This window comes from Phyllobates terribilis, unplaced genomic scaffold (genome assembly GCF_046119375.1).
Source record: "Phyllobates terribilis strain yellow unplaced genomic scaffold, ASM4611937v1 Scaffold_3__8_contigs__length_932513732, whole genome shotgun sequence".
In the NCBI taxonomy this organism is placed as follows: domain Eukaryota; kingdom Metazoa; phylum Chordata; class Amphibia; order Anura; family Dendrobatidae; genus Phyllobates; species Phyllobates terribilis.
In genome coordinates, this window is record NW_027362763.1 from 887262987 (window position 1) to 887287115 (window position 24129).

General features: G+C 41.3%; 1 protein-coding gene across 3 annotated transcripts in view; it reads left to right on the top strand.

The window, feature by feature from the left end:
- The window catches only part of GRM1 (glutamate metabotropic receptor 1), a 688549-nt gene extending 664805 nt beyond the window's left edge, over window positions 1–23744 (top strand). For 2 of the 3 annotated variants that reach the window (XM_073672688.1, XM_073672689.1), the window contains exons 8-9: window positions 6300–7230; window positions 20256–23744. In XM_073672688.1, coding sequence (XP_073528789.1) covers window positions 6300–7230; window positions 20256–21072 — 1748 coding nt within the window. In that variant the 3' untranslated portion in view covers window positions 21073–23744. The remainder of the gene's footprint in view (window positions 1–6299; window positions 7231–20255) is intronic. The other variant, XM_073672690.1, reaches the window with a different exon arrangement.
- The last annotated feature ends 385 nt before the right edge of the window (window positions 23745–24129 follow it).

Here is a 24129-nt window from a genome sequence, read left to right on the forward strand (position 1 = left end):
CAACTCGCATTGCGCCAAAGAAAGCTAACGAAAAAGCCAGCCTAAACAATGCCAACTCAAAACTAGAACTGCAAATCGTCCTTAGTACTGCACCCAAACCCTCTAACGTAGTAAACTACACTGGTCTCCTTTTGTCTGGCATGTGTCTGCCCCTCCTGAAACCCTTTAACGCTTGCCTGACTAAAAAAGATTTTGTAGCATCCCCTACTCCCTGCAATTTAAAACCGAGCACCAGCCCAGCCATGAACTTACTAACCCTTGACCCGGACCACCCAATTTCTGACGCCTTACCAATCAGAAACAAAACTCCCAAACTTCTATCCTCGTCGCTCACAATTGGCCCCCATTCAGCCACCCAACTTTGCCATACTCGCCATGATGCCTCGTAAGCAGACCAGGTATTACTCGCTATAGATTCCCGAATTAGCCTTCCTGCTCCTCCGTAATCAGTTGCCACAAGTGCGAAGGGCATTTGTCTCCCACGTCCTCCGCCTCTGGCGCCAGAGCCCGGAAACCGTTCCACTGAAAACGAGACAATGCATCCACTATAGAATTCTGAACACCCGGAACATGTACAGCCGAAATCCAAGCATTCAATTCAAGACACCTGAGCATGAGTTCCCTGAGCAGCTTAATGACCGGAGGGGATGAGGCAGACAAACTGTTAATCACCGCCACCACTGCAATATTGTCGCAATGAAAACGTACCCTCCTATTCAAGAAAATTTCCCCCCAAATAGAAACCGCCACCACTATTGGGAACAAGTCCAACAAGGTCAAGTTTTTTGTGTAACCCAACTGTTTCCACGATGTTGGCCACGCTCCAAAACTCCACCTCCCCTTACAGTACGCTCCGAAACCTGCCCCGCCGGCTGCATCCGTATAGATTTTGCAATCAAAACTGTCCACAAAATCCTGCTGAATTAACGACCTCCCATTGTAATTCTCCAAAAAACGTTTCCACACTTCCAAGTCATCTCTGTGGTCCCTATTCAAACGAATGAAATGGTGCGGTGCCCTCACACCTGCAGTCACCCCGGACAACCTGCGATAAAAAATCCTGCCCATAGGCATAATTCTGCAAGTGAAATTCAACCTCCCCAACAGGGATTGCAACTCCTTCAACGTTACCTTACGCAAGCTCCCACCCTGTCCACCTCCTGCCTCAGCATGATCAATTTATCCTCCGGTAAACGACATTCTATCTTTTCTGAAACAATCAGAATACCTAAAAAACTCAACACAGTACAAGGCCCTTCTGTTTTTTGTTCTGCCAACGGAACTCCAAAACACTTAGCCACCCAAAACATAGATGCTAACAAGTTCCCACAAACTAACGATTCTGGAGGACCTATAAACAAAAAATCATCCAAATAATGAATGACCGACTGTACACTGGCAACGTCCCGTACCGCCCATTCCAAGAAAGTGCTAAAAGTTTCAAACAACGAACAAGAAATTGCACAACCCATGGGCAAACATCTGTCTAGGTAGTACTCCTCACGCCAAAAACACTCTAACAACGGAATGCTATCTGGGTGCACCGGAAGCAATCTGAATGCCGACTCAATGTCGGTCTTAGCCAACAACGACCCAGGCCCGTACCTGCGCACCCATTTTACTGCCGCATCAAATGATGTATACACCACCGAACATAGATCCTGATCAATACCATCCATATTCCTTTTGAATATGACAAGTGCTGAATCAAATGAAATTTATTCGGTTCCTTCTTTGGCACAACTCCCAAAGGAGAAATAATCACACCCTCACACGGCAAACGCTGAAAAGGACCAGCCATACGACCCAACTCCACCTCTTTAGACAACTTTGCACTGACCACGTCCGGATGCAACTGGGCTGAGCTCAAGTTCTTAAGTGAAAAAGGAACTTTTTGTGCGGGTGGAGGAATCCTAAAACCTTTTAAAAAACCGTGACTAATAGCATCCGCTTTTTCCCGCTCTCGATATCTACTTAGATAGGGGGCCATCCCGGGAAGTTTCACTGGAGTCTCCCCCTTGACCGGGACCCACTGAAGGCTTCCCATTTCCTTTCTTGAAACATCTAGAGGCGCCGTGGGAACTCCCGTTACAATGGGAACACACATGTTTGAACTTACAACTGTTCTTGTACTTGCATTGTCCGTCATTAAACTGCCAACACGTTCACGATTTTTCTTTTCCACCCTGCGCCACCGCGTTACTTCCCCTGTGTCCAGATGATTGACTACCACTGCCTTCGCTCCCGTGAAAGGACTGCCTGTACCTGACTGGAGCCATTACCTTAAGCCACAACCCTATGTCCTTCTGATCCCACCTAATTTCTGGCCTCACCGCCTTCCTCTGCCTAAACTGCTCGTCGTAACATAGCCATGCCTGCCCCCCATATGTACGGTGGGTCTCCCCTATGAAGTCCAAATAACAAAATAAACCGGAGCAATTTTCCGAAAACTTTTCCCCGATAACGCTTGCAACCAATTTACAAACGTCTGGGGAATCAAATGCCACCTCAGCTTTTCTTCCTCCTCCTTCTTGCTATCATCCTTCTTTCCTTTATCTAAATTGAACTTTTCCAAGGGGAGGAGGGAGAAAATTTTGACATACTCATCCCGGCAATTTTTTTCCCTTACCTCATTTTTTAAATGTGCCCCCAAAGGTCCTTCAAAACACACGTATACCTCACCCATTGCCCTATCATCCAGCTTTACCGTATCGCCTTTTTCTTTCTCAGTTTGGACCGATACCGAAACCCCAGATGACACCTCCTTGCTAGGAACCATTGACCTGACAGCTTCATGCCTAGCCCGCTGCGCCGCCTGCCCAGGCAACCAAGCTCTCATGGGTGAGACACCTGTCTCGCCTGCTGTCCCATCTTCTAACCTCAACAAGAATTGCGACATAGTGCGTAAAATATCACTAAGCCCCGGTACCTGCGCCCCACTCGACCCACCCACATTCCTAGCATCGTAACCCACAAATTGACTACTCGCTACCCCTTGTGATACAGCCCCTGCTGGCAACACACCAGACATATAATCATACTCTCGTAGCTTCGCAGGTGCTGTGTCCCCGCCAGCCGACAATCCTGAGTCCTGCCGATCCCGTGAGTTGTCGGTTCCTTGTTCCAAATACGATCCTTCCGATTGGAGGCCATGCTCCAGGCCCGCGCCCCTGGCCTCCTCGTCACCGGGGAGGAACCCGAGCGCCTGCCGCAGCCGCTAGTGCTCCCACGCCTGGAGTTTGCCTCCCGCTTGTCCTCAGTCTGCTCCACTTAAGAGGCCTGTGACCCCGATCGCCCACAGACCCGGACCAACCGGCCCAGCCCATGCTGGATGTGATGAGACTGCCAGGCAGCTCCACTCTGCCGCCCACCGCTGACTGAAGGGCTGGGCCTGCCAGTGCTGCTTCTCCTTGCTGCTGCCTGCCATCTGATCGCTGCCGTATGGTGAGTCTCCTGCTCCGTCTGGCAGGTACCCCAACAGGAGCATTGCCAAGGATACCTGCCATTCCAGATGTCCATCCCGCCGGCTCCACTGCTGCGCGCCAGCGATCCCCCATTTTTTGCTGAGTGCAGGCAGTTCTGCCTGGTGCAGGGGTGTCCCTGCAAGGCGCTGCCCTGACTTCTGGTCCGGGCTGTGCTGTTGCCACCGGCCGCACTTCCTGTGCGGCCCGAACTTTCTGTGCGGCCAGTACCTCGGTGCCGGTCCCCGATCCACGCCGTCCAGGGCCTGCAGGTCGGCTGTGCGGATTTCTGCTGGTGCGAGCACGGTGGCGTGGCATCGCACTGTGCAGCTCGCTACCCGCAGGGTACCGGGAGGGGCTCCGCAGCCGCCGCCTGCTACCCGCAGATGCTCCGTTCGACAGCCGCTCCGGAGACCGCGATCTTCCTGGTCTCCCAAAGGATCCCGGTGCGTCGTCCTCCGCACGAGCTGCCCCCAGCAAGGCTGACAGCTTGGACGCCAGCCAGCCTCCCTCCATATAACGGGCCGTGTCCCGCAGCAGGGCCACAAATGAATCTATGGACTCCATAGAGGTAGGGATTTTTTGCTATGCGGTCTTCCCTGTCCGAGTCCTACAGGAGAATGGCCCTTCTGGCATTATTACCCATAGACCACCCCTCAACTCTTATAGTGCCCGCCCCCATACTTTCTCACCCAATCCTAAACCCACGCATTTTCCAAACTCAAATCCTCCCGGCCAATCCCAGTCATGGGGGGATTCCCTTTAACTACGCCCGAATCCAGACTCCCTCCTTTATTGTTATTGCAGTTTGTCTCTGTGAGCTGAAAAGTGAATGAAGAGCAGGCATTCCCCTCACTGTGCTGTGTAGTGTATGGGAGAACTCATCTGCTCTCCCCAGTAAATAGTGGATTGCAAATTACAGATAGAGTACACAGAGGAGAAAACTGGTGACAAGTCACATTGTAATACCCCAGAGTTGGGTATTCCTAGAGAACTCTGTAAAGGTTAAATGTTTAGACTATTATTATTATAATTATTAGTGTTATAGTGATTCAGCACTTTTCATGCTAGTTTGTACAGTAACAATTCACATCCACACCAAGGCAGGTTGTCAAGTGAACAGGTGGTGGGTGGAACTCTGCACACAAGACTAAGTAAGACACATTTGATAGTCAGTTCAGTCTAGGGTCTGTATGAGCTATTAGAGAGAAGATGTAGGACACATGAGGAAGAGAGGGGGAAGAGAGAGTCCAAAGTGGAAGTTATGAAGAGAAGCTCAGCAAGCACCACTAAACAGCCACAGCCAAGCATTTAGGGGATTCTTTCCTTTGTTCCTATAATGGAGCGGCTAACTTGAGAACCTAACATGAGGGAGCAAGACGTCTGCCAATCGGGGTGAGTGCTGGGTCCTCTAGAGCACACATTCGTCTACTGCTATTACAGGTGTGTCCAGGATGCAGGAGCTACATTTGGCCATTGGTAGTTACTTATAGAAGACTCAGAAGTATATACCATATGTTATTTTATACAATGATAAAGGCTGTAGCATGTAGATGAGATTTAATAGAGCCACTTCTGCTTTACTGGCATTTTATTGTGCTGCAGATTCACAGCTAATGCACCCTGTGTGCAGATAGCCTTAAGGTCCACATACACATTGAACTAATGTCAGCTGAATCCCACTGATAATGACTATTACGACTGACAGTCTAATGTGTGTGGGGGCACCGACCAATTGATCATTTGGGGAGATTGAACATGTCCGATTTTGTACTGCGAATCACATTGTTCTCCCAGAGATAAGTTACCAACCGATATGTCAACTTTCTCATAGAAAACACAGAAGTGCTTGGCCAATTGAAAGAAGAGCTACTGGCCAAACGATCAGCCAAACCATTATTCGGTCGACAGCCATTAAGTGTGTATGACCAGCTTTAAAAAGGTTTCCCTCCACAGAAAGGTTTGACCTTATAAAACACTGGACAAAAAATGGATACATTTCACAAGGATTATAGGTTTAAACCATGTTTACGAGGCACATTTTGATTTAGTTTCAGAAAATTACTGATCCCTACTAGGATAACTGGCTCACATACGTTACCTCAATATACAACTTGGGATTGACTTTCCACTCTAACCCCTTTCTTCACTCATATGCAATATCTCTGATTCAAATTCCAGTGTAACAAAATATCACCAGTCTCTAATACATCCCCGAACTCTACTAGGCACTTTCAGCCACTAAGCAATGTTATAGGTATGTAATGCCAGAAAATTAGCCTGTTGCTTGGCATAGGTCTCTAATGTTATGGTCACCGCAATACAATAGATCCAGAAAATTGTAGAGCTGTAATATTCATCCATAAAGTCTAAGGTGCCTTACTGTAATTAAATATGCTAATGATTTCATAAGAAGGCTGTATTATAGCGGTATTATTTTCTACATAGCATTGGTAGTCTGATCTTTTTCTCTAGAGTAGTGTCGGTTCTCACAGCCCACCAACAAATCATGTTTTCAGGATTTCCTGAATATTACAATAATGAGGAAATCCAGAAAACATGGGGTGCCATTAAAATTGGGTTGTAATCTGATATGCCAGTAGCAGTCCATCTTATTTTGACCAAGACCAAGAGTTTAGCAGTTCCAAATTTAATGCTTACTTCAGGAGGTGAGGATGGGAAGAAATGGTTTATAAGTGGAGAAAGAAGCATATTTATCTAATAAGATACATTAGAATGTTTTTTCTAGGGTATGGAAACTATTAAAATTAAGTAGAAAGTGAAAGTACATATATTAGTAAGAAGAGCAACTAACCCAGTCTTTCTTTCTCTCAACAGGTTGTGAGCCGATAGTTATAAAATACCTGCAGTGGAGTGACATTGAATCCATCATTGCTGTGGCCTTCTCCTGTGTGGGAATTCTTATCACTATGTTTGTCACCCTGATCTTCATTCTCTACAGGGACACACCTGTGGTGAAGTCATCCAGTCGAGAGCTCTGCTACATTATCCTAGCTGGGATTTTCCTAGGTTATATATGTCCTTTCACACTCTTAGCCAAGCCCACTACAACTTCATGTTACTTGCAGCGTCTCTTGGTTGGTCTCTCTTCAGCAATGTGCTACTCAGCGCTGGTGACCAAAACCAATCGTATTGCCCGAATACTAGCAGGAAGTAAAAAGAAAATTTGTACCCGTAAGCCACGTTTTATGAGTGCTTGCGCTCAAGTAATCATTGCTTCAATATTGATTAGTCTGCAGCTTACTTTGGTAGTCACATTGATGATAATGGAGCCGCCAATGCCGATTCTTTCTTATCCAAGCATTAAAGAAGTCTATTTGATCTGTAACACTAGTAATTTAGGTGTGGTGGCTCCTCTAGGCTACAATGGACTGCTGATAATGAGCTGCACCTATTACGCATTCAAGACCCGCAATGTTCCAGCAAACTTCAATGAAGCTAAATACATTGCATTCACAATGTACACTACTTGTATCATCTGGTTGGCATTTGTCCCAATATATTTTGGGAGCAACTACAAGATCATTACCACATCTTTTGCTGTAAGTCTTAGTGTCACAGTTGCTTTGGGTTGTATGTTTACTCCCAAGATGTACATTATTATTGCCAAACCTGAAAGGAACGTTCGAAGTGCTTTCACTACTTCTGATGTTGTACGTATGCATGTTGGAGATGGAAAAACACCATGCAGATCAAACACCTTCCTCAGCATCTTCAGAAGAAAGAAACCAAGTGCTGGGAATACAAAGTAAGTACACTTCACTTTATTATTTCCACACAGTATTATAAAATATGCATTATAAATCCTATACAGACTTTTTATTCTGTCTGTTATGACAAAGCTCTAGATAACCTATCCTACATCACGGAGACAATACATTGATCTGAATGGGCACTGTGTAATGCATCATTTCCTCCATGGAACTGCTGCAGGGAAACTGAAACAACAACAATAATAATCATTTTTATTCATACAGTGCCAAGATATTCCGCCTTACTTCACAATTAAGTGCCTTCCTTCTTTTCCCAGAGCTTACAGCGATTCCTTCAGTCTGTTTTCACCAGTAGTCTAGTTTTGCTAAACTCAAAGTTATGCAAAATGATTGGTGCTGCCCTGTTCCAGCATTTCATCTAGATCAGTGTTTCCCAAGCTCCAGTCCTCATGGGCCCCAACAGGTCATGTTTTCAGGATTTCCTTAGTGTTGCACAGGTGATGGAAATCTTCAAGGCATGAGGAATTCTCTCCCCTGTGCAACACTATGGAAATCCTGAAAACATGACCTGTGGGGGTCCATGAGGACTGGAGCTTGGGAAACACTGATCTAGAGTAAATAATGAATAGGCTTTAAGTGACACTATAAGCGACTACTAAGCGCAAAAAAACATTCAAGATGTTGGGACAAGGATGCCAGCCACAGAACCAAATACTGCACTGGTCCTGCAGCCACGGAGGAACAATCTGTATCCCTGTATCTCATGGCAGTGTGAATATTTTTTTCAACTCTAACACTACATCTTTTTATTTCCACAGTAGTCACAAAGGGTTTTCCCCTCTCTTCCCATAGTAGTCACAGCTGTTCCTTCTCTTCTATTAGTTACAGTAGTGCGGCCTTCCCTTATTTCAGTAACCATAAAAATGCCCCCAACATTTTGCCCATAAATCACCACCACACTGCGTTTCCCCAATACTTACATCAGAACCTTCTTCCCTCATACCTGTATTTAGAGCTGTTTTCTCCCCTACTACTGTTCTCACATTTGCTCATTTCTCTTTTCTCCACACTACTCAATGCACTGACTTATTTGCAGTAATTAACAGTCAAAGCCGAGTCTTTCCTAGTAATTATACCAATCTTTTCTTGTAGTGGGTGTATCTCTCTACTTTCCAGTAGTTAGTGGCTTATTTCCACATCTCAAGTAGTCAAAGCAATGAGAGTAATGCTTTCCCAATCTTATCACTTAATCATTGTAGTGTCCCTCCTTTTCCTCCAATGGACACATTACTAACTACCAGTGCACGCCATTGAACGCACGACTACAGTGGCAATTCCTCAGCGCTACTTCTCCTGGAACTACCTCATCCATGACAATTCATTACTTTCTGATGAAGGTCCGGAATCTAGGACCGAAACGTCAAATATATATTGCAATTGGATTATTTAAATAAAAATTCTCACTGCTCTACAGCTCAGCCCCTGAGTGTAGAGTTTTTCTCTATTTATGTCACCTCTACCAGTAGTTATAAAAGTGCAAATCCTTGCCCTCCTTAGTCACAGAAGTGTGTAAAACCCTCTTCCATTAGTTATAACAGATTATATAGTTTTCCATCACCTTTGATTGTATTCATGTAACCACATCCAGTCGTTCACACCAAATATTTGTATTGGTTGTATCAACATTTCAAGTTATTCTCCTTCATCAGGCTTGAAGTACAGAAGTAGAAAGCACAAGTTGCAATAGTTTAGCGTCATATAACACTGTCATACAAATATATACTGCACATATACAGTAAATGCAAAACTGTATTGTACAACAATACATGGTTATAAAATGAGGCAATAGCTTGTCAAGTGGGAGACTCTGGGTATGGCTAAAGCTGGAGAACAACAAACAATGAAGGCCAGCTTGTGGTTAAAGGGACCATATGGTTGTCCTGCATAATAAAAGTACCTACCTGGAAAGCACATACACTATGGTATATTAGAAAAGGACCCACTGGAAAATAGATAATTCACTGCCACTACCAATGAATATGAGTGAGCTACATTACAATTACGCATCACCTGTTATTTAGCCTTTGATGTAATGTGATGTGTACAGATCTATTACAAACTGAGATACTACCATAGTACGCGCTCGTAAACAACACGTTGTACAAGGATCAATCCACCATAAAAGAGCCTGCGTACAAAAGAGTAATAATGTCTAAAATGGGTAAAAACCATAAATCATATCAATCATAAGGCAGTGAATGTCATGCTTGTAGAAAATATAGCACATATACTGTAGCTATACTATCCTAATTCTACTAACTTATCGGTCTTGGAAATGGTTGAATACAATTCTCCATAGATTACATTTATTTCTAGCTGCTTTATTATTAACTTAACAAAGGGAGAGACTGAGAGGTTAAAGCCTCTGAAGTACATGTACTGTATGGGGAGGGTAACAGACTGAATCCGCTGAAAATCAGTAAAATGATGTCGATATTAAATTACACTCAAGAGGTCTCATTAAAAATTATTATCTGATTTTTTTCTACTTGACATTCCTGCTTACTCCACAGGTTCTTCTATATGGTACAAAACCCCGGAAATACCTTCTTCCTGATGCCCACACTACAAGATGTATATGTGTAAATACTATGGTATTATCCCTGTCCTTAGTAGATCTGTACTATCTGTTTTACAGAGAGTCCTTTTCTGACATACCCAAGTGCCTCTACTACCTAGGTACTTCAGCTATGCAGGACAACCATGCATGGCACCTTAAACCACAACCACATTATATCTGTAACTATTGGATAATGGCATGTCTCCTTAAATTTTGCGTTTATGGACATACTTGTTTTTTAGTTTCCTATGTCATTATTATTTCTATTATGTATCTCATTCACATTTTAGGCCAATGCTACTACTTCCATCCAACCTTCTGAGTAGTCAAATCGGCGCTTCTCTTTCACCAATAAACTCAGAATTCCCATTTTCACTAGTAGTCAAGACCTTTCTCAAGCAGTGCCCATTTCTTCAATAGTTCAGAATGGCATCTCTTAATATCTCTGCCAGTATGTAAAGTAGAGATGAACCTTTACGCTGTTTAGCCTTCGTAGAAGAAAAGAAGCGATTCCTTCCTGCAAGCAGCCACAACAGTGCTTCCATCTTCATATTTAATGGGAAGCGATCATCATAAAATGACTGATTATTTAAATCAAGTTCTTGTATTACATGTAGTGTTGAGCGATACCTTCCGATATCAGGAAATATCGTATCGGATTGGATCGGGCCGATACCCAAAAAGTATCGGATATCGCCGATTCCGATACCGGAAACCAATGCAAGTCAATGGGACACAAATATCGGAATGAAAATAAACCCTTTCTTTCCTTGTAGGTTAATTCTACATGAAGTAAAACAACTAAGAATAATGTAGTGAAACATGAAAAGCCGGCAATTCATCAGCGTCATACACCGGTACCCGACAATTTACAACAGAAAGAATAGAGCTTCACACATAGATTAGATAGATAGAAACATGTCAGTCACATATATATGAAGTACAGTGACAGTGTTGCTTACTGTACTTGTCATTTAGTGTAAAGGATTTATTTAAAAAAATAATAGTGTTTTCATGCACCGTCTCTTTAAGAAAGCCGGCCGGCAATTCAGCATCTGTACCCGACAATTTAGAATAGAAAGAATAGAGAATCACACATAGATTAGATAGATAGAAACATGTCAGTCACATATATATGAACTACAGTGACAGTGTTGATTACTGTACTTGTCATTTAGTGTTAAAATAAAGGATTTATTTAAAAAAAAATTGGCGTGGGGTTCCCCTTAATTTTAGGCTCTAGCGGAGGTTAAGCAGACGGCTGGGGCAGATGTTTGAAGCCTGGGAAGGGGGTAATACCCACGGAGCTTCCCAGGCTACTAATATCAGCCCCCAGCTGAATACCTAGCCTTTACTAGCTATTAAAATGGGGGAACCCCCCCAAAAAAATAACGTGGGGTCCCCCCTAATTTAATAGCTAGCACAGGCTAGGCAGACAGCTGGGGGCTGATATTAATAGCCCAGGAAGGGTGCCATGAATATTGGCCCCCTCCCAGGCTAGAAACACCAGTCGTCAGCCGCCCCAGAAATGGCGCATCCATAGGATGCGCCAACTCTGGCACTTAGCCTCGCTCTTCCACGCTGCCCTGGTGCGGTGGCAGGGGGTAATAGTGGTGGGGTTCATGTCAGCGCTAGCTGCCATGAAGCCCAGGTTAGTAATGATGGGCGTCTATAAGACACCCCCATTACTAACCTACAAAGTGTTAAAAAGAAAAAACACACTACACCCAGAAAAAAATAATTTATTTGAAATAAAACACACAATTTTATTTAATTCTTAGTTTACTAAAAATAATAGTTACCTGTCCACGTTCCTGCGCTGATATCCCATGCACAGCTGTCACATCTGGAGATGGTGACAGCTGTGCATGGCTGCTGTAAGCTCACGCTGCCGGGAACACGTCCGCTCCCGGCAGCGGGAACCACTGACTGAGGTCACCGGAGTGCATTCAGGCAGCGCAGCTCCGGAGACCTCCTTTACGGCACTGCTGTACCGTGGGAATTTCTCACGATACAGCAGGGCCGTAAAGGAGCTAACCGGAGCAGCGCTGCCTGAACTCCGGTGAACCCTTACGGCCCCGTCATTCTAGCGGCGGCAGCGGTTCAGAGCGGTCACATTCTATGTGGCTGCTCTGAACTGGAGATCTTCGTGGGACACTCGTGGACTGCTACGGAGGGGTAAGGATAAGGTTGTGGTTTATTATTTTATATTTTATTACAGGAGATCGATGGCTTCGGGGAATTAGGTGTCTTGGTGAGTATAGGTGTAGTTTTTTATTTTTTACTTTATTTTAGGTGGCGATCGGCGGGGACAAGTATTGTATGAACTAATTTCTTTTAGGTAACCACTGGCCACCAATGACATGTATTTAACATTTATTGGGGACACAGTAGGGCAATTTAAATAGCAGGATCAGGCTGATGGGAACTACTGCTCCCATCGAGCTGATCCTGCTGGCAGGAGTGGACGGGGGACAGACATAGGCCGATGGGAGTAGTAGTGTCACATCGGCCTATGTCTGCCTGCACGCACACACACCGCACACACCCGCACACATCGCACAGACACCGCGCACACCCGCACAAACATCGCGCACACACCCCGCACACACACCCCGCACACACACTAATCATGACGGGTCTGGGAGGTGAGGCTGACCTGTGCGGCCGTGGGAAAGTTCATGTGAGTTCATGCAGTCAAGCATGAACTCACATGAACCCTCTGAGGGCAACGCGGCGACTTCAAATGAACAGCTGATCGGCATCACCTGATACCTCAGCTGTTCATTTGAAATAACCGGCGGGAAAGCGCAGCACAGAACGGGAAAGCCGGCGGTGAAGTCTTTTCCCTGCCGGCTTCCCCGCCCGGGTCCTTCACTCCCCGCTCCTTGGAGCTGCGCTCCCCGCCCGGTCCTAACTTACGATCGGGATGGGAGGTGGCGAGGGGAGCGGAGGATCGGGGTGGGAGGCTGCGGGGAAGCAGTATGGGGCTGTGTGATTGTTTAAAAGCCGGCGGCTTTATACCGCCCGCCGGCTTTTAAACAATCAGGAGAATTCTCCCACGCTGGGATGGCATTCTGATGACAGGCTGGATCGCGCTGCCATCCAACTTGTCATCCTTCACAGACACTGCAGAGCGCAGGCATTATGGGAACTTCCGATTCCGGTATCCGATATTGTAAAAGTATCGGAATTAAGTATCGGAATTCCGATACCGCGAATATCGGCCGATACCCGATATTACAGTATCGGAATGCTCAACACTAATTACATGTAATCTGACAAAGTATATATATAGATATACCAATATTTATCATTATTTCTATTTAAAAAAATAAAAGTTTTCAAAAGGGCCAAAGGCAGGATTACATTGACAGGTAACACCTCTATACAGAGCTGTTAACACAAGATCCACCATTCACAATAAATGATGTCACACCTGACCCTGCTTCCCCTCCCTCCACAATGACACATGGAACTCTGCACTGGCTCATTAGATACTTTAATACAAAAGATAGGGTCCAGATCTGACCATTGTGGCTATGTAAATGTGGTGTTTCCTAACATAACAATCTAAATCTAAAAAAAAACATGTGGCTAGTATAAAAATTGCAAGAATTCTAATCTTTATTTTTAATGCAGATTGTAATATGTTAAAAAAATGGCCAAAATGTTTAAAAAATAATTTTAACACAAAAACCTGATTAAAACAACAGATCATTTTCTGGTGGTAGCTTCCCTTTAATCACTTCCCACATAGCCCCACTTGATGATGGGAAGCTGCACATAAACAAACTGTTCTTGGCTGTATGTAGCTTTATACTCCTGAATACATTTCTGAAACCTCAATCTATGAAGTCCACAGCTATTATTTTACAGTTTTCTTTGGAATATACCTGAAAACTGTTAATTTTTTTTCCAAACACGATCACAAATAACAATTTATGAGTGATGTTGTCATGGTTTTAGGGTTCTCAGCAGTATTTGGACTTTGTTCTGCATATTACCAAATGTCTACAAAGTCTTAATTTAATTAAAAATGTAACTTTTCAACGTCTGTATATGTGGTCAAGCCCCTTGCCTTAATAATATCAAGTAACCAACAAATATATATAGGAGGAAACAAGAAACATTAAAACTATTCGTTTCATATGATAATTTTTCATTCTATACTTGAGTTTATGTAACATTGGAAGCCCCACAAACTCATTGTCATAGATTTTCTTTTTTCTAAGCTGCACTAGACATTCCGAAATTGAAGGAGCCACATGAAAAATGCAAGTGTCAGACTTTATTACACAATCCAGTCCAGCTGAACAGATGTCCTTTTTTATAGTAATGTTAAATTATGGTGTAGAAGTCGGAAACAGATTTTGAATAGTGCCCCAGCTGCATTGCCACTGTAATTCACAAAAGATCTCAATCAGCTGAAAGGGCTAAATTGCAGCTCAGGAAGTAGATTGCAATTTCATGGCATTATTCAAGCTACGCCATATAAGTTCCCTTCCTGTTTCTACAAAGTATGTCCTACTTTATGGGACCTGTAAGAAAATATTAATTTTACAAATGAGAAAAATAAATAATATTTTTTTATATTAAAGCATATATTTAAAAAATATCAACATTTTCTTATTAGAAATGAAGGAAATCTTTATGGCAATGAGAATTACAGTTAGGTCCATATAAATTTGGACAGAGACAACATTTTTCTAATTTTGGTTCTAGACATTACCACAATGAATTTTAAACAAAACAATTCAGATGCAGTTGAAGCTCAGACTTTCAGCTTTCATTTGAGGGTATCCACATTAAAATTGGATAAAGGGTTTAGAAGTTTCAGCTCCTTAACATGTGCCACCCTGTTTTTAAAGGGACCAAAAGTAATTGGACAATATCCAAGGCTATTTCATGGACAGGTGTGGGCAATCCCTTCATTATGTCATTCTCAATTAAGCAGATAAAAGGCCTGGAGTTGAGTTGAGGTGTGGTGCTTGCATTTGGAAGGTTTTGCTGTGAAGTAAACATGCGGTCAAAGGAGATCTTCATGCAGGTGAAACAAGCCATTCTTAAGCTGCAAAAACAGAAAAAACCCATCTGAGAAATTGCTACAATATTAGGAGTGGCAAAATCTACAGTTTGGTACATCCTGAGAAAGAAAGAAAGCACTGGTGAACTCATCAATGCAAAAAGACCTGGGCGCCCACGGAAGACAACAGTGGTGGATGATCACAGAATAATCTCAATGGTGAAGTGAAACCCCTTCACAACAGCCAACCAAGTGAACAACACTCTCCAGGAGGTAGGCGTATCAATATCCAAATCTACCATAAAGAGAAGACTGCATGAAAGTAAATACAGAGGGTTCACTGCAAGGTGCAAGCCACTCATAAGCATCAAGAATAAAAAGGCTAGACTGGACTTGGCTAAAAAACATCTAAAAAAGCCAGCACAGTTCTGGAAGAACATTCTTTGGACAGATGAAACCAAGATCAACCTCTACCAGAATGATGGAAAGAGAAAAGTATGGCGAAGGCGTAGTACAGCTCATGATCCAAAGCATACCACATCATCTGTAAAACACGGCAGAGGCAGTGTGATGGCTTGGGCATGCATGGCTGCCAGTGGCACTGGGTCACTAGTGTTTATTGATGATGTGACACAGGACAGAAGCAGCCGAATGAATTCTGATGTATTCAGAGCCATACTGTGTGCTCAGATCCAGCCAAATGCAGCCAAACTGATTGGTCGTCGTTTCATACTACAGATGGACAATGACCCAAAACATAAAGCCAAAGCAACCCAGGAGTTTATTAAAGCAAAGAAGTGAAATATTCTTGAATGGCCAAGTCAGTCACCTGATCTCAACCCAATTGAGCATGCATTTCACTTGTTAAAGACTAAACTTCAGACAGAAAGGCCCACAAACAAACAGCAACTGAAAACCACCGCAGTGAAGGCCTGGCAGAGCATCAAAAAGGAGGAAACAGCGTCAGGTGATATCCATGGGTTCAAGACTTCAGGCAGTCATTGCCAACAAAGGGTTTTCAACCAAGTAATAGAAATTAACATTTTATTTACAATTATTTAATTTGTCCAATTACTTTTGGTCCCTTTAAAAACAGGGTGGCACATGTTAAGGAGCTGAAACTCCTAAACCCTTTATCCAATTTTAATGTGGATATCCTCAAATGAAATCTGAAAGTCTGAACTTCAACTGCATCTGAATTGTTTTGTTTAAAATTCATTGTCGTAATGTCTAGAACCAAAATTAGAAAAATGTTGTCTCTGTCGAAATATAATATGGACCTAACTGTATATAGATTTATCATAATTTTCCTGGAATATATCTAATGCCAAGAATGCACATCTATAACACAGGCAGACAATGTGGCTATTAGCACAGGTGCAGGCGGCTGTGGATTTAGAGAATCGGGCCAATCATTGAAATGACAACCAGAGTTTGATCAGAGTGTACAGTAATCATATTGTGATCCGATTCTCTCAGATGAGGAGAAGATGGAGAAAAAAATATCGGATCAAACTTGAGCATGCAGCTATTTTTTCTGCAGAGTCGGCAAACATTGGACAAATGCATGGCCCCTAGAATAACATTGGTCCAAGTGCAATCTGATGTTTTGTCGGATCGCACTTGGACTGATGATAGGGTCATCTGCACGAGCCTCTATACAGTCTTTGCAGAGAGAGTGTCAAACCCTTGGTGACGAGGACCTGTGCAGGACTGACTTCTCGAGAGAAACTATATTATTACTAAATATTGAGTTTGAACATGGCCCAGTGGTCATGGAACAATTATGAGCAGGAAAACAAACACTCAGCCTTCTGGGCTGATTGTCAAAATGCAGATGTGTTCCTTCAAGAGTTCCCTATCTAGAACTCTACATCCATAAGTATCATTCAACATACTCACTTTATTTTATTTAAAGGGAAAAAAATAGCTTAATTCATGTGACGCTGGGACTTTCATGATAAACATTATAGCTAATATGCCAATTCCCCATAGCATCCAAGTATGTATGTAGAAAATAAAGATACAGTTTTGATAAATAAAGTCCTAATGTGTACAAAGATTTCAAAATAGATAATATTTGTATTATAATTTATATTTTCCTTTCATGCAAAACACATTTACAGCAGTAGTAGTGTATACATAAGGCCAATCACCATAAATGTACATCTCAGGGATGTTGGGGACTCAGGAGCTGTGCCCAATCCATTAGCAGTGGGTGCCGGCAGTATATGATAGCTGACAAGCTACTACAATAGGTGGGATCAGAAATAACAGCATCTGAGTAATTATACAGGAGGAGGTGGATAAATAAATAGCAAAATAAAAGAGAGCAAAAAATCAAATGTGAAAAAAATTCCATACAAAATAGTTATTGTGGAAAAAATAATACATAATTCATATTCAAATGTAACAGACCATGCTATAAAAGTCACATCTTCGTTATCCTGTGGGGTGAAAACTGTAAGAAAAAAAGGCAGAATTGCTGTTTTTTTGCTTTAAAAGAAAAACCATGACTCTCAAAATGTAGCAACTCAAAATTGAATGATTTAAAACGGTGTTTTCCACCCGACACTGTCCGGTTTCAAGAATCACTAGCACTGAAGAACCTTTAAAATAGATTATTTTAATATTCACTACCACACATTCGGCACATTAGGCAGTATATCAAACGACAGGTAACAAGCATGAGGTTGAGAAGGACTGATAGAGGTTTCTATCAACAATATGAAGTTGTATTTTGTTATATTTTGAAGTCTTTAAAGCAAACTTTTATTTTTTTGTTCCACATAAAATGTGTAAATACTAGTGAGTATGTTTTGCTAACCCTTTCAGCGAGCATGCTCGGGTGCACGCCGAGTATCTTCAGCGTGCTCGGTGTTATGTTTTCGGCACTCAGTGCTCATGATTTGCGACTGTTAGACAGCTCTAATACATGTGAGGAATGCCTAAGAAACAAGCATTCCTCACATGTATGAAAGCTGTCAAACAGTCGCAAATCATGCACACAGAGTGACTCAAACATAACACCGAGCACGCTGAAGATACTCAGGAAACACCCGAGCGTGCTTGTAAATCTCGAGTAACGAGCATGCTCGCTCATCACTAGTAAATGCCCTTATACTTCAGATATGAAGAATGCCTTTTCAGAAGGCAAAAAGTCTAATAATCTAATAACATATTTTTCCTTCCTCTTGAATAGTGGACTTCACTTATTAACAGTTGATTTCTAGCAATGATTTATACCTAAAGGGTTTTTTAAGAAGTGCTATAAACAGCCTTTCCTTAGGTGTGATCAGTGGAGGTCTGACCCCAGAGACCCCTGTTGACTTCTGTTCTGTTCTAGACTGGACTGTACCAAGCTAATCTTAATTTACTTGAATAGGGCACTACAGAATTTATGGAGATGCTGCCTTGTCTGGCATAAGAGTGAAAAACCCTACTGATCATTTAGATTCATAATTCGACCTGCAATAATCACACCTAAGGAAAAGCCATCAATAAAAATCACGGGAAGACAACTTTATGTTCTTGACTTATGCTAATTTAAAACTGATGTCATATACTGTACAGTATGCATGAATGATATTTAAGGTGATGATCCAGTTGTGTCATATGTATTCCTTCTTGGGTGGGGGATTGTGTGCAACCATGTATGTTGGTCCATAATTTAACAAGTGGCATGCTTCATGCGGAATGACATTGTGAATGTTTTTGCATAATTTCTCCTTGAATGTATATATAATTAATTGCATGATTTCATATATGCTATGGCCAAACTGATGTGCGCATGGAATGTAAGCTATGAAAGTCATTCACCGTGCTGCTTTAGCGAGCTAAGTTTATTTTTTTTGTTTCAATTCTGCATCCATCAGATTCTGTTAAGAGCAAATATTTTGCATGTAAATCATCAGTTTGCTACACAAAAACATCAATTTACCAAAATACAAAGACACACAGACACAATACTACATATTAATAGGTTTAAAGTGAACCTGGCACCTGATACATGCTGCCCAATCTGTGGCCAACATGTATCAGGCACTGGCTGTGTTATCTCACCCAGGCATGTTGACTCTGAAACGTGGCGGCATTTCAGAGAAAAACATACTTCAATAGCTGCCTGGGACCAAGCCGAGCTGGAGACTAGTCGGACAGGCGTGTTCCTGGCGACTTCTCCCCCCCCACTGACCTGGATTGACCGGTCTCTGTTTATACGCACACATAGGCTGAGACCTGTCAATCTAGGGCAACGGGCTGGGAGAAGCCGCCAGGAACCCGCCTGTTCGACTATTATATAATGTGGACTCCCGGCGGCTATTAAAGTATGTTTTTCTCTAAATTGCTGCAGCATTTTAGAGTCAAACATATCTGACTGAGATCATACAGCCAGTGCCTAATATATGTTGGCCACGGATTGAGCAGCAAGTATCAGCTGTCAGGTTCTTTTTAAATTAGATGAAAAAAATAATATATTTGTATACATTAATAAAGAAATCAAGCAGTTGTTGCTAGATAATTCAAATGGCATCTAACAAGCATTAGAGATAAGACAAAATTAATATAACATTATTTTAGCTTTAAACTGAAGATCAAAATTAGTTTGATAAAAGTGAATTATTATTAAATTATTAAAACCATGCATAAGTAACTTCATATATCCAATTTTGGACGCTAAGTGTAGGTCTTCATTTCCAAATTGTACAGATAGTAAACAAATCCTACAGTCACAATATAGAGAATAAGATGTAAATTAAAGAGGGTATCAAGTACTTTTATATAGGTCTATCCTTAGGATAGGACATCAATATCAGATCAGGTGGTGGGTGAGTGCGATACCTAGCACCCCTGTAGATCAGCTGTTCCCAGTAATGGTGGCTGCCGGATGTGATCAGTTGTAGAGCACAGCACAAGTACGTTAACTGCATAATTGCCCTGGCTGTGTACTGCAGCCCCTATTCACATCCTCCCCAATTCACATGTGTCCACTATATAGAGCTGTGGTGTCCCGCTCCACAACAGATCACATTTGGCCACTGCCTTAGGGGACAGTTGATCGGCCGATTTGATATTGATGAACTATCGTAAGAATAGTAAGCCTGAAGATGTGTGGCACTCCTGGTTCATGGGTGCTAAAGTAGGGTTCCTTCCCATATCCTAAAAAAAGGCCATCAGTATAAAAGTACTGGACAACCCCTTTAATGTTGATGGATATGATTTTATACTATTCATAATTCACACATAAACATAAACAGAGAGAGAGAAATATAATATATATACTACACATAGCTTAAATTATATTCCAAAAATATGAATCATTCATTTGCACATTTTCTGGCTTTTTATTTTTAGTTTTTGAAGTGATTTTCTGCATGCTGTATATTCAAATGCATCCATCTTTATTTTATTCATAGTTCTAATGGAAAGTCTGTATCATGGTCTGAACCAGGTGGAAGACAAGTACAGAAGGGGCAACACATGTGGCACAGACTATCAGTGCATGTGAAGACCAAGGAAACAGGATCATCAAACCAGACAGCTGTGATAAAGCCCATAACCAAAGGCTACCAAGTGCAGAGCAAGAGCCTCACATTTTCAGATATTAGCACTAATGCTTTATACAATGTGGAAGAGGAAGAAGAAAATGAGCCATCGAGGTTCAACCAACCAAACAGTCCATCTATGATGGTACATAGGCGATTGAATGCAAGTCCTCCACCTTCTAAAGAATTTGAGGAGGGATCAGTATATCTATCAGAGCCAGTCTCTAAGAGCCTGCCATTGCAAAAGTCTATTTTAGACCAGCTGCATGGGGTGATCAATAAATTTTCAACCGGCATTCCAGACTTTAACTCTGTTATACCAATACCTGGACCAGAGAATGGTGTTGACTCCATCTACCCTACTCAGCAAGTGCTTCCACTTCAGATGGCGGCTTTCAGTGAAGGTGTAGACTCCTCCACTGAGGAGGTAGAGAATGAAAAATTGAACCTTATTCGGGATTATATGTACGATAGCACAGATACACCTGATGAAGAACTTGTTCCAAGCAAATTAGTGTTGGAGGATTCACCTGCTTTGACTCCTCCATCCCCTTTCCGGGATTCAGTAGCTTCAGGCAGTTCTGTGCCTAGTTCACCAATGTCGGAGTCCGTACTCTGTACACCCCCAAGTGTGACATATGCTTCAGTTATGTTGAGAGACTATAAGCAAACCTCATCCACCTTGTAGAGAATTGTTCTTATATTTCTTAAGCTATACAGGGCTTGTAAATGTAAGTAAAAGGGACAATTTACAGTAAAAGTGAAATCAGAAAGAAAAGCAAATAATAAGTGTCCTGCACTAAAATCGATTTTTATGAGGGCTCCAAGTCTTAACAGCTGTATTATTTGTTTCACTGTATTCATAGAGAGATGCTGTATATTTAACTAAGCACAACATTGTAATCAACACCTAAAGGAAACTATAATCCACATTTGGCATCCATAGCTAAAAATTTGGGTAGAAATCATCATGGTCGTACTGGTCTTATTAGAATTTTATTGGGCTCTGATGAATATTAAATACATATGGTTGTTTTTCTGAAAGCCTTTATAGTGTATACAATGCTGTATTTAGCAGGGAAGCTGAGTAACCTTATAGCTTTTTTTAGTACATTAATTTATTCAAAAAAGTAATATGTTAGGAAAGAAAAGAAAAAAAAAAAGGTTGATCTCAATGGCACATCATTGCTCTTCATAACCATCCTATAGTCAGGGTATATACCAAATGTGGCAATCATGCGTAACTGACACGATATATGCAGCCAGAGGCATCTCGATGTGACATCCCATTTACATCACAATATAATGCAATGCCTAAAAACATTGAAGCGCCAACTGGTGCTTCCAACCATTTAGGTGGTTATAACTATAGCTTCCCTAACCTGTTAAAAAAAACATTCCTTTCTACTCATCAGTAGACTTTGTTTTAGCTGGTGGTGGATTTTCTTTACTGTAAAGAAAATATATATACTGTATACTGTGTGATCATAACATAAGAGATACTGCCAAAATGGACCTTCTGGGTAAGCGGTTCTACTATATAAAAATCCAAACCGGAAGAGAGTAACTACCAGAATGTTTGGGTGGAAATTCTTTGTAAAGTCTTAAGTCTTAAGTTTTAATTAACTGAGTAATTGATAACCTTATCTAAATGATGTAACACGTTTTCTTTACATGTTTTTCCATATCTAGAAGGCATTTAGCTGCTGGAGAAACCTTCTTCTACTGTTCTATCCTCAACGGGAGACCAAATAAACTAAGAATTTTTTAAGATTGGTGTTTCATACTCTGGAATAAGGTGTGACAAATATATTGAGATTTGCCTGCCTTGTAATAAATTTGCTGGATCCTAAAGCAGTTCATGCACCATAAAAAGAAATCTTTGATAGCCATGATCTGGCATAGATTTTAACTACAATGAATACCAATTTGTGTTGCTCCACCTCTTAAACTCTTCCCATCTCATTTTGTATAGAAATACTGGGACTGGCACAAAAAAAGGGAAAAAAATCATAATTTTTTTTCGTATCTACTCCTTGTGCCAAATTTTGGGACTTATTGGTTTGAGGGAGTGATAAATTCCATATTATGTGTTGCACCTTGGGTAGGCCCATTTAGTTCCCAATTAGTGAAAACCTATAATATATTTTTACATGCATTATTAGATTGTGTCCTTTTACCATTACACGTACAACTTTCATATTGAGAAGGGCAGCTATTTTTAGTTAGTATTTGTAACAATTATTTTAATATTTTAACTGTAGATGAGTCAATTATATTAATATATACATTCCAAGAAAGCAGGGCTGATGTTTAAACTGGGATAATCCATGGGGTATTCTAAGCTTTTCAAGGGTTTGCCTGTGTCCGCACTATGTTCATGGTGAGAATGGAGATATACGTATATAGCTCTTCTCATCAGAAACTTTGATCTGCACAATCATTGTTTGTATATTTTTAATCACTGTGGGGAAAGGAAAGTCACTTGTCATTATTTTCTTTGTATATTTGAACTGTTTAAACTACTTATAGTTGTCTCACAGATAATAAATATTACTGCTATTTTTGTCAACCTGTGTTTATGACTTACATACAGTTTTAGAAATAAACCTTTTTCATATATGGCTACTATCTTTAAAACTTAAAGCCAAACTTTGTATGTCTGAGATAGCTGCTAATATTAATACAAAAAAAAAAGTTTTGGTTTATATGTGAAAGTCATTAAGGTGTTTGCATAAGATTAAAAATTGTAGAAAATGTATTGCACAATCAAGTATTTATTATAATCTCATAACGGTGAAGAAGAAAAATACATTTTTGAAAATGTTTTCATAGACAATATTTATTGTTCCGGATTAGAATCTTTCCCTATAGCTTAATGTGAATTAAAATGTAGAATAGGAGTTGTATTAACCAGTTGGAGTTCTCTTTCCCAGCATGTTCTCACAACTAGCTGTCATCCAGAACTGCTGGCGAGCTAAAGGTTGACAACATTTGAATTGGAAAAACCAGACCATTTTTACCTCAATGTTGGTATTTTAGATTCCGTTTTGTTTTGTATGTTGCATGTTTCCTCTGTATTTTCTATTTCAGAGGATAATTATCTATATTTTGCCAAGGAAATTACAGTGTTTCTGGTGGCATTAAATGTTAAAGAACCTTTATTGCATCGCTGTGGTCCATTTCACTTGTTACAAGGCCACAATCTGCTGTATGTTGTATGAGCAAGTGAAGAATGAAGCAAAGACCTACACTGCATATAACATATTAAAGCTGTTTACCATATAAATGCTGCCATTTATTTATCAATGAATGTAAAATATTTGCATTGATAACAATAAAAGTTACAAATCTTTTCTACCTGGTTTTCTACTTCTTTGAGAGTTTGAGAAAGGAGATTTCTATCTTTTTTTGTTATGTATATTCGCCAAGGTATGATCCCTCCATATGAGAGGGAATGCAGGGTTAATACATAGCTGCAATGACTATCCATCTGAGAAAGATTTATCCTGAATTAGCATGGGTAGCAAAAAAGCCAAATCATGCATTTTGGGACGAGGCTGACCCCAACCTTACTCAGAAACATACCTACTTAGCTATCCACATTATTTACTCCAGATTAGTCTTGGCCGTTTTTTGCTTTGACTCCGATTTCCTCATTGTATCTTTCAACAATACCTCTTGAAGTTCCAGATCACAAAGTCTTAGAATCCAACGGGATCTCTGTCTTTTTTCTCCTGCTATG